The 12,040-nt window shown below is 40.6% G+C and overlaps 1 protein-coding gene across 3 annotated transcripts in view; it reads left to right on the top strand.

Moving 5' to 3' along the window:
* The window catches only part of RABGAP1L (RAB GTPase activating protein 1 like), a 559,138-nt gene that overhangs the window by 341,700 nt on the left and 205,398 nt on the right, over positions 1 to 12,040 (top strand). For all 3 annotated transcript variants that reach the window (XM_019501851.1, XM_019501852.1, XM_019501853.1), the window contains exons 14-16: positions 1,429 to 1,503; positions 6,972 to 7,097; positions 8,757 to 8,900. In XM_019501851.1, the coding sequence (XP_019357396.1) occupies positions 1,429 to 1,503; positions 6,972 to 7,097; positions 8,757 to 8,900 (345 nt within the window). The remainder of the gene's footprint in view (positions 1 to 1,428; positions 1,504 to 6,971; positions 7,098 to 8,756; positions 8,901 to 12,040) is intronic.

The following is a 12,040-nucleotide window of genomic DNA, read 5'->3' as shown; positions in this document are numbered from 1 at the left end:
GAGGCCATAACTACCTTTGGTACTGGGCGGCACTAAATTGGCTTGGAGCATTTCTGGATGTTCAAAAGATAATATCTCCTATGGGGAAAATATGTTTTAAAAAAAACATTCCGCTGAAGCAAAGTGTAAAAATTTAACAGGCAATTGGAAACAGATGGAGAGAATTTCTCAGAAGCCTGTTATATTATTCTTGTGTTTAGCCTGTGCTTTTATCTCTGTAGTAGAGATCGTTCCAGTGCAGAAAGCAATGTCTCGCTTAACATAAAGACATGATGAAAATGTGTGTACAGAATCGTGTTGAAATAATGTGTTCCAATTGTTTCGAAGATGCAGTAGCATAGTCACAGCAATGTTTGGAACACTGGTTAGACACTCGGCTGACCGATGCAGAAATAGATAGTGCTATAATAAAACCATTACTGCTTGCTTCAAGTGTGCCCTCAGGAATAGAGACAAGATGGAACTTCATGCAAATTGTATCACCAGGTTACATGTGGGATCCAGTTGCTCAAAACGTGTCTGTAAGGTGTATTGACAGAGAGCTTGCTTCTCTGTGGAATAAGAGGGCTCAATACGAATGTGGCTTCAGTTGTCTGATTCAGAGATGTCCAAGTTAAAGCTGTGTAGCAGGGCAGCGTTAACAGTTTCAGGAACCTTAGATGGGTGGAGAAAGGGTTAAACAGAAGCAAAGACATTTCAGTTGTATAAAAATATATATTTTAAAATACAATTCAGTATGATTCACTTGCGATGCTGAAATATTGATAACTGCTTAAAAATACAAGCGTGATTTTTAAACGAGGCACAATTAGTTTCATTTGTTGTATCGGGACTCGGCTTTTCCATGCTTGAGAAAATGTTATCTTAAGTCTCACTTCTGTAGTGCTCCTAGAAAATCTCAGTGGAATTATCATCCTGTTTTGTACTGTATTATTTATATTTAAGCATGCTAGGGGCCAGGGAAAGCTGTTTCTTGTGAAAATTTTGTTATAAAACTATCCTTAGTGGTTTTCTTATAAATGCCCTCAGGTCATTTTAAAAATAAAATCCTCTGGGATTTTATCGTGTAAAGGTTTTGGTTTTTCTTTTTCTTTCTTTCTTTTTTTTTTTTTTTTTTAAGAATATCGGTTTTGTGCTGGTGTAGTACCATTTGCTTCAGAGGAATCAATACTTAATCAAGTAAAAGGAGAATCAGGCCCAATATTTTTATGCAGTTAAAATAAAATAAACCTTTGTAAATACAGAATGTGAATAGTGATATATATGTAGTTTATGTGCACATTAAACCTATATAACAGTGGTTGTAATTCCACTCTCTTCAGTACCAAGGTCTATGATATAAGATGTCATTGCATTAGTTGTACTGCATTATGACAGCATCCTTGGATTTTAAATATTCAATAAAGTACTTGCATTTATTTTTTCTAGGCATATTCTGTCTATGATGAAGAGATTGGCTATTGTCAGGGACAGTCCTTCCTTGCTGCTGTGCTGCTGCTGCATGTGAGTAAATTATAAAAATGAAAGCTCTGACATAATGAAGTCAAACCAGCTTTAAAAATTCTGGGTCTGTAGCTTGCTGTCTGTCAAATATTTCCCAGTGCTCATTTTTCTGTGTTCATTTTTGCTTCCCTGTTTGAATCCTTTTTACTCAATGACAAAGAGAGAGCATGCATATGGTTTATTCCTTTATGAATGTGTAGTTCATCCATCAAGTAGGACTCCATTAAGCCAGGAGTTAGCTACATTTTGTAATAACTGAAGCAAATATAGTTTGTAGTTTAGTTTTATTTATTTGACGATTAAAGGTTCCTGTTTTGAATGATTTTTTGTGGCAAATCATGGATTTCTTTGATAATTTTTATTTATTTCTTAACTTGATTCTCACCTAGAGAGACTCCTATTTAAGTTGCTGAGAGTTTGTTTTTTTCAGAGGCACCCAAGAGAATTATAAGTCTCATTGACATTAGTGATATTTTTTTGCTCCTAGTGGACATATTCGAAAATCTCCTCTTGAATGAAAATTGAAAAGGGACCTTAGAAGTTGACCCTCTCATTGAAAAACATACTTAATATGCAAGCTGGGCAATTTATATCATCATATTTCTCTTCCAAGACCCTAAAACAGTTGAAACATAAGATACGTTTACAGGCTTCTTGGCAAATACACCGATAAATCAGTAGTTAAGTGATGGGGATATTGTGAAAAGCATGTTTTAAAAAACAGTTGCCAGCTTGCATATTTTTATTACCAGGTTTTTGTTCTGGACTTCATATTAATAACTATCAGAATTTATTTCCCTTTAGAGCATACTGCTTTATGTGACCTCTGAAGATTTATGCATCGTGTATATAGTCTGGGAGAAATGAAATAATGAAGGCATCTAAAAGCAAAATTCAGCCTATTTCAGGCATAAGTTTTAGTTCGTAAAGGAATCTGTGACTTTCTGAAGACCTAAAAAATAATGCCCAGTAAGAGAATTGGCTGGTTATGTATGACAGAGAAGGTTGAAGTAGAAAGTTGGTCACATTAAAACCATTCCAAATAATTCAAAATCAAACCAGTCCATTAGATGTTTTACAAGACAGTCCTTATCCAAAGGTAAACATTCATAAGTTTGCCCCTGATAAAGCAACCCGCTTTACAGTAACCCAGGTATTTAAAAGTGAATAAAGTTTCTCAGAATCCAAATATGTAATAATTTTTTTTGTTTCCCGTAATTTTTAAATTGTAATTGTTTAGTGTTATTGGTCCCATTATAGCTAAGAATTGCCTTCCAGTGTTGAGAGTTTGGGGTAAAATTAGGAAGATATTCCCATGTACCTGTGGAATACAAAATTGAAGTTATACCTATTATAATATATCTATCAGATTCTGGATTCGTAATAGGAAATTAAATTGAAATGGTTGGCAGGGAAGGAAGCACCTCTCTTTGACATAGTTTGGATTATACAGGAGAGCTAGTTTTCCCTCCTTGCATCAAACTTTGTAGTCTTCACCAAAGCCATCAATAATGTGCTGTTTTATTTCTCAAGCTTTACATTAAGACATTAACAATATTTGATGCTTTCCTTTAAATCCAAGTCCTGGAGTCATGAATATGAAAGAATCTAAATTTTCATTAAAAAAATAGAAAATTTCTTGCTATCATGTGGTTTCAAAAACAAAAAAACCTAAAGAGGTAAATTTAAAAGGTTTAAAAACCAGAAAGCAAATATACAAAAAAAATATAAATTGCATGATTTTTGGAGACTGACTTATGATTTTAGACTCTTGATGTTGCTAATACTGGGCAACTATATCCACCGTAAATGTGGTCTTTATGGCATCTACACATAGGCACCCTAACAGTAAACTCCCTCTTTCTCTCCCTTCTCCATAGGTGTGGGAAGGGATTAAAAGTGTGCATGTACATGAGCATGCCAGGAGTATGTTTGTGTAAGCATCAGTTGTCATATTCATTGTAAATACTTTCCTTATTAGTCTGTGTACAAGTAAAAGGCATTGCTTTATTGAAAACAGCTCCCAAATCCCCAAATTCTTCATGTGAGATAAAGCTATTCATTTCTCTTGTTCACTTTGTCTGCAGCTGTTATCTAGTTTTGATGGGGATTAATCTTTCCAGAAAAAATTCTGGTGAGCCATCTGAGATATGTAGCAGCTTTTTATAGCTAACCATAGTCTATTCAGGCAGGTAGTAGCTGAGCTGGCATTTCTTATGGTTAACCAGCTACTCTAATGTAAACTCACTGAAAAGAAAAGATTCAACACCAGTTATAGGCCTGAAGACAGGGTACGATCTTAGTCTTTGTGCTAAAATGTGAAACTCTGGAAGTCAGAAAGAAGAGACTGAAATTCTCTTTGAAGAAAAATATCCAGCTTTTATCCGCAGTTGACATTTGCTGAGAGAGAGAGAGTCTAGAAATAATAAAAGGTTAAGACTTGCCACTCTGATACTCAAAAGTAGTTTGTTTTCATTGGTACCTATTTGGTGTCTACAAAAATAACATAATTTTATGATTTGAGGCCTGATTTAGATTTGCAGTGGCATCTGCTCATGTGTATCTTGTTATGATACTCCCTTTTCCCAGAGGGCTGATAACCAGGCAGCACAGCTCCAGAAATGAGGGCAGCTTGCTTTACTGCATCTCCCTGGTGGGACTTTGGTAGAGTCACAGGAAAGCTTAAAGCTTTTGTTAACATTTGGAGGTTCAGCCAAGATGTTGCAGTGAGGTAATGGAAGTCCTAACACTAAAAGATAGACTCATTCCTTATGAGATCTCAGAAGGAGTCACATCTTTACAGGGACACATTCATTGTTTTCTCCCTTACCATGTGACCAGTCAGTGCATCTGGAACTTGGATGTCCTTTTCCCCTTTTAAGTTTGTTTTTCTATGTGGTCTTGGGGGGCTGTAGTGGATCTGCCATTGGGGTGACAAAGTCACCCCCTAGTAGCCATTTGGATTTCTGCCTTGCTTGCCTCTCAGGGTCTCTCCCTGTAATCTCACCTGCCATGCTTTGATGCTATAATTGGGCAGAGGGGTTTCGCTTCAGGTCCTAGGTCCTTGTTTGGGTTGAAGCCCCCCTGGCCTTGGCCCATGTTACTCTGACTGGACCCCTTTACCTGAGGTCCACAGTCCTAGGACCCTAGGTTCCCAAGACCCAGCTCCAGCATTGTTCTTCATGGGCTGCGGGCTCCTCAGCTCTGGTCTTTTTTGTCCAATACTACAGTCCTTCTGCTGACAGTGCTTCCACCCTTTGAAGAGTTTAGTACCTGGGATGCCCTGGCACCCTTCTCAGTGGGCTCCTCCTCCCCTCCAGCCACAATCCAGTCCTCCAGCCCAACTTCAACATAAAAGAGAAATGTGAGCATCTGCTCCCAAAAAAAAAGTTCCCCCAACCCTGGCTCAACACCACACTGGCTGCATCTAGATGAACGTAGCTATGTGGTATGTGGTGATGCAGATATGTGTGTGGTGCCACATACTGCATGTTCAGTTGTTCTCCAGGCTACAAGGGAGCAGTGCAGAGGGTTTTTTGACCCTTAGAGATCCAGGGGTCAAAAAAACCTGCAGAAAAAAAAGCAGAGTGGCGCACGTGGCAGCAGCATGTGCCGCCCAAAGCCAGAGCCTGGCCAGCTGGAGACACAATCCACTGCTGGCCTGGCTCTGTGCAGCAGGATCATCGCTGCTACAGCCCTGGAAGACCCCCAGGACTCCACATAAGGCTGGCCCCAGACTCCTTTACACCACCTGGGGTAGTTTGCTGCACGCCAGAGTGCACATGACACAGATATTGTCTAGGGACAACTAGTGGTGGCACAAGGTGCACTGCTGCTAGTTGTCCTTGGGAACCAAACGCCCATGCATGCCTGGACACGGCCACTGTTGCAATGAGCTATAGCACTAGGCCCAAAATATTTATCCCGGAGGGAAATTCAGATTGGATTGGGGGGGTGGGGAAGGTGGAGGCAGGGGAGACGACCATGAGTGCTCGCCTCAGTCCTCAGGGCCGGGCCAAGACAGCTGCTGCAGAACCAGCACTGCAGCTGGGAACCACTTGGGGTGGAGTTGGGGGGTGGAGAGCTGTGGCGGCAACTACAAGAAGGGAAGTGCTGAAAGTGGCAGCAGGCAGGGAGAAGGGGCAGCGAGTGGGCACAGGAAGCTCAGTGACAGCTGGGCGAGAGCACAGGGCCCACGCTGGTGCACTGGGGCCAGGGTCAGTTGGGGGCCCAGGGTGGGGAGGCAAGAGCGCAGGGCCTGGGTTGGCAGGTGCTCTGGAGCAAGGCCAGCTCCGCCCTCTCTCTGCTGGCACAGCCCAGCCCTCACCCTGTGCTCTTGCTGCCCTGAGCTGGGCCCAGCCGATGCTGGCCCCAGGACACCAGCCAGACCACAGGACTCAGCAAGAGCTGGCCTGACCTCTGTAATTCTCGGCTGGCTCCATGCAGTGCCAGCCAGGCCGGTCCAGCTCCTGCTGGATCCTGCAGTCTAGCCCATGCAGCTGGGACATGGTGTGCCAGAGTGGTGAGCTGAGGGGAAGGACAGAGAAGTGGCAGAAGGGCAGTGGTGGCAGATGGAGGGGGAAGTGTTTGCAAGTGGGAGATGGGGCTGTGCTGGTGCCCTGGGGCCAGGAGTGCAGAGCCCGGGCTTGGAGGAGTGCTGGCGGGGGCTCTGCATGTCATGAGGGTGCTGTGGGCAAACCCTCCTCCTCCACACATGCCACAACCCTTCCCAGCCACCCTCACTTCACACACTCACAGCCCCCCACAAACCCCATACTCACATATACCCCATATTCACACACACCCTCCCTCACACCCCACATACCCACACACCGATAAACCTATACTCCCTCCACAATATGTAAAAGTAAGACTTCATTTTAAGCTATGATACAACCACTTCTTTGTACACTACACAAATGCATTTAGATCAGGACAAATACATTTCTTGAAATGCAGTTAATGAATAATATAGTACGTTTGATTTTTAGAATATAATTTGGTATTTTTCTGGTTCCGAGATGGAAAAACTTTGCTGAAAGGAGTGCTTCCGGGGGGGGGCAAGAGGAGAGACTTCTGGTGGCAAAGGTCAGGGGTTAGTGGGTGTGACTTCTGGTCCCAAGATGGCAACCAAGGGGGGGCAGGGCACCTGTCAAGGGGCGGGGCTACTCTTGCAGCCCATGACAGCTTGCCAAAACTCGGTAAGCAGCCCTCCACCCAAAATAATAGCCCGTCCCTGATCTAACATGTGTCTTCATTCAGAGATAAAAGATACATTAAGTTTTACACATTTCTAATTTAGAACCAATTTTGCAGAAGAAAAATCAGTTTTATATGGCTAAAGTATTTCAGATTTCAGCTGGGTTCCCAGTTACATTATTTAAATGAACTTTGCATATTGAATGGATTAGATAACCCTTTAAGGACCTTCCAACTCTATTTTTGTATGATTTTATTTTGCTCTGCAGATGCCAGAAGAACAGGCATTCTGTGTACTGGTGAATATCATGTATAACTATGGCTTGCGGGACCTTTACAAAAATAATTTTGAAGATCTTCATTGCAAATTTTACCAGCTGGAGAAACTAATTCAGGTAAGTACAGGTCTCTAGTCCTACCGTAAGCATAGGTGGTAAGTTGAAGAAAAGGAAATCTTTCACTCCTGCAGACTGTAGAAAAGTTCAAGTCTCCTTTCAAAAGTGTGCTTGAACTAAATTTTTGGACCCAACAGGTCCAAAACTGGGGGGAAACTTAGGATTTGAATTCAGGCATTGTGGCTCAGGTCCTTTTCTGATTTATTTTGACTTTCATATACTTGCTCTTGCTAGCCTTTTAGATCCCAAAGGAGAATATTTATGATTACTCAGTGTGCATGTCGTTTCTAATAAAGATGATGAAGTCATCCTTAACACAGAAGTTTCACCAGAGCATGGTACCATAAATTTATTCCTAATTTGCATAGCTTGTATTAAGAGTGGCAAGGCTTTTTTGTGATATTTTTTATTAAATCAACTGTATAGTAAGGAGAGCTTTCAAGCATCAGATGTCCTTCCTCAGATACTTGGTGCTTGAAAGCTTGTCCAACAGCTCTGCCAACTGTACAGTTGGGCCAATAAAAAATGCCACAAAAAATCCTTGCCTTTCATACATTTTGTGGACAGTCATGTTACAAGAAGACTCCAGCTCCTATTGCATTAAGAGATAAGATGCTATACAAATTCTGACATTCCTATAACTATGAAGCATTTTATAGATGTAATTATTTGATGTATATCTTGTTTCTCTCTCAGATTTAATGTTTTCATATTAAAAGCTGTTTAACTCATAATTCTAAATATAATGACCCTGACTAAAAAATTGTATTAGCAGTCCATTAAGCTTTGACCGTTGCTTTTGTTACAGTAATAGAACCTGCTTGTTGAATTGGTTACCCAGAGTACAAATACAACTGTTCCTCCTACTTTTCTGAGATTTAAAAAATAGTCTTGTGTCAGCAAACACTTTGCGATCTAATGCTCACTTTCCAAGTGTCAGTTTGTTTGTGTTTACAATATACCAACACACAATGGTTAAAGCATTTATGTGGTGTTGCATAAATCCTCTTTAATTTTTAATTTGTTCTTTTAATATTAATACCTGACAGCTATGGTGACCTTTATGTAGTAAGTGTGGTTTAATGACAAATTTATATAAACAGCTAGTTGAATTGGTATTTCTTCCTATGTGGTGGTGTTTATAAGCTCCTGGCTGTGAAACTTGCCTTATCGAGTTGTAAATATGTATTGGAATTGTGTGTCTTGTCTTACACATGTCCTACAGCTGAAGCATTTCTCATTCGTTTCCTGCCCCAGAATCCATTTTTCATCGTTTCCTCCCAAAAAACTTTATAGTTTAAGTGATTAATGGATTTCTTTAAAATATGAGATCCCCATACATGGTATACATTGCACCACTATTCTGCTTTTTCACATTTAAGTTCATAAAATTTATTCCTGTCATCCTCTGAAAATAACTGATTTGATTCCGTGATAGAATCCATTACAGATATCACAGTAGAGAAATTCTCAGATAACATGGGTGAATTACTAGTCGCTCTGAAGTCCATGTCAAAAGTCCCATTGACTTTAGTGGAACCAGGATTTCTCTCTCTCTTTTGTCAAACCTTCTGTAACCTCTTACTTGTCTGCAATACATTTCTGAAGTCAGAAGATCATCATATGATATTTAAGGGTTTATTTTTTTCCTCACTCTAGGAACAACTACCTGATTTGTATAGCCGTTTCACAGACCTGAACCTGGAAGCTCATATGTATGCGTCCCAGTGGTTTCTTACCCTCTTCACTGCCAAATTCCCACTCTGCATGGTCTTCCACATCATTGACTTACTACTTTGTGAGGTAATGACATCTGCCTGAATCAGAAGGAACTGTCTGGGCAAAATATGCTATATATTCTTGTTTTGTTTTGTTTTGTTTTGTTTTGTTTTGTTGGAAGCTTTATTTTCAAATCTGTAAAACACATGGATGCTGGATAGCTTTGACACAGGATACTAAATGAGACATTTTATTTTTTAAATGGGTGTTCTGGACTGCCAGAAAGTTTTGTTAATTTTTTCCCTGTAAGGGCTTTAAATAAATGTTTTTCTTGCACAGTTCTTTTAGACATGTATTTTTAAAAACAGTTAGATCATACAAATTTAAGAACTCTGGCTTTGTGCCATTTGCTCAGTTATGATGATGCTGTAGGGCCCTACATTTCTCCACATGGGGACATTCAAAGGAATTGGATATATTACATGTTGTGTCTGTCACCTCATTAAATGGGTAGTAGTAACAAATTACCAAACAGTGTTGATACATGGAGTTATATAGTATGACAGGTGGAAATAATCAAGGACTGCTTTTGCTAAATTCCAGGCAACAAAAGGTATGTCTACACTTAAGCTGGCTTGGATACTGGTGGTAGTAAATCTGTGGCAACATGATAGGAATATTAACCCAGCTTTTCAGGTAGCTCTTACAGACCCCACTGAGCCCCCATGGCTGTTCTTTAGCCTTGGGGCCCCCACCACTGCTTAAACTAGCTAGTTTAAAACTAGTTCTGGTATGACTACACTACGTTTACAGGAGTGACTGCAGTATAGCTACGGTTTTTGGGTAACCAGAACATTATACTACCTAACTCCAGGGCTGCTTCTGATGAGATACTTTGAGACAGCAAGGGAGCTGGTTACTTCATGTACTGCTGATTGAAAGTATTATATAGTTTTAAAGGTGCTTGCAAGGTTACATGGTAAAGGATGCAAATTTCCTGGGGCAGCATTCATTTACAGAGAAGTACAATTTTCTTTACCTTTAAAAAAACCCAAAAAACATCCGCAGCAAAGATGGAAAGTGTAATCAGACCAGCACATCATTAGGAAAGATAGGAAAGGCTTCTACTTACATAAAAACACCTATTTCCCTATTGATTTTTATAGTCTGGGATCTAGTTTTTTGCTTATTAAAAACAGCTTAATCTTTTTTTTTATATTGGCTTGGGACAGACATTACACATAAACTGGTTTAAGTGATCAGAAACTGGTTTAAACCTGTAACAGAACAATGTTCAGTGCATATAAACCAGTTTGAAAATGGCTGAAACCAGTTTGAGATAAACCTGGTTGAATGTACTATCAGACTTAACTGATTTGGGTCAAACCAGTTTATGCAATGTCTGTCCCAGACAATCATCCTGGTTCAAGTTAAGCCAGACTCTACCAGCACCCTGGCATGCGCTCTTGGTGGGCCTCTCTCCTCCACAGCAGGGCTGGCTGCTCTCCTCTGCTCCCTGGCTGGAGCTCCAGCAGAGACTGCAGGTGTCTACCTGGCATCCTCCTGTTCCCCTCCTCCCCTCACCACTCCCTGCTAAGCACAGATTTCCCCCTCCCCTCTGCCTTACAGAGACTCCTCTCAGCATTAGCTAGCAGACCACATGCTGCCTACGGTCCATGCTGTGTCCTTTTTAGAGCTAATCAACAGGTAGCTGGTTATGTCTCTCCTTGGCTGTTCCATTCCTTGGAAAAAGGTTTTTAAGAAGAGCTTGAACTAATAGTTTTCTGATGGGGTGTTAAATGCTGATAACAAAGCTGATAAATGTTCTGTTATCAAGCAGTGGGGGGGAACCCCTTCCTAATCAGAGTGTCCAGCCAGGGCATGGCCACCCCCTACCCCCTCAGCTCAGCACTATTGAAGGGAGGGGAGGGCTGCTTTAGTGCCCCCCTGGCTTTCTGGGATGCCTGTAGGATTACAAAACGGTTTAGCCTAGCCATGTTAGACTAACTTGCCAAGATTGAATCAATTCAAGCTCAGGGTTTTTGAATGTCTGTCCCTAGCCTTGAAGAATATGAAACTTTTCTCACGTTTTGTGGGAAAAGAAGATGCATGGTATCTGGCAAATGGAAAATAGAAATTAGTATTTTTAGGCATGTTCAGGGCTGGATCCAAGGGAGGTGCAGTGTTGCAGTCTCGCCCCCTTTGATTTCTGGTCCGTCCAAAGTTTAAAAACAACTGATAGTAGCAGCAGTATTTCCATTCAGGCAGCAGTGGGGAGTCAATTGACTTCATGGCTCATTATAATATACCTGATTCCTTCTAAACTTTTCATTCCACAGGTCTTAATGACCCTCTCTCCTTTTAATGGTCTTTAATCTTTCTACTATTCAAGATATTGTTTGTTCTGCAATTCTGCTGTATGTTAGGCTGCTCCTGGTAATGGAGGTCTTATTTCACAGCCCTCCAGATTTCTTTTAACTGTAGCTAGAAACATTAACTCAGGTGTGGAAATAATTTCAGTGAACTATTAGATGCACTGTCAAGACACTCTAGAAGGCTAGATTTTGTTTTATGAATCTGAAAAGGAGATGTACATATCATTCTAGCAACTGCAGGAATAATGAAAAAAACATCTTTTAATAATTTTTGCCTAGTTGGTTGTGTTTTATACGTAATATATGATTTAGCAAATTAATGCACATCCTAATAAAGTTTTATTTGTTTTTGGTTCAGTTTTAAATTGAATAACATAGCCCTAAGCCCTAGTAAATCTTCTAGTTTATTTTTATCTGGAGAAAAATGGATGTTGTATTATATGTGATGATGCATCAAACCATTCACAGGCTCCTTTTTCAAAAACCTAGGTGCGCCTATGGGCATGTTTATGGGTTCCTCACTATGAAAACTGCAGTAGTTTTGCTTGGGTAGTAGGAAGTTGTATGAAGGAGATTAGAAATAATTTTTCAATCTGTTGTAACAATAATTATTAGACCTGTGAGAAATGGCTAGTATTCACTTTGGATTCGGCTGATTCGGGGGAGACTGATTCAATTCACTGTCCCAAATAGATTCAGCTGAATCTGATTCAGAGATTCGACCGCCACCAAATTAGCCAAATCTCTGAATTAGACAGGCCCCATCCCCCACCTGCTTTCCCAGCCCCATCAATGGCTGCCTGCCTGGCCCCAGCCTCCTGGCTCTTTAAAAAAAAAAAAAAAAAAAAA

Source organism: Gavialis gangeticus, unplaced genomic scaffold (genome assembly GCF_001723915.1).
Source record: "Gavialis gangeticus isolate Ggan-Ray unplaced genomic scaffold, GavGan_comp1, whole genome shotgun sequence".
Taxonomy (NCBI): Eukaryota; Metazoa; Chordata; order Crocodylia; family Gavialidae; genus Gavialis; species Gavialis gangeticus.
The sequence above is the reverse complement of the archived record's forward strand: the minus strand, read 5'-3'. Positions and strand labels throughout refer to the sequence as shown.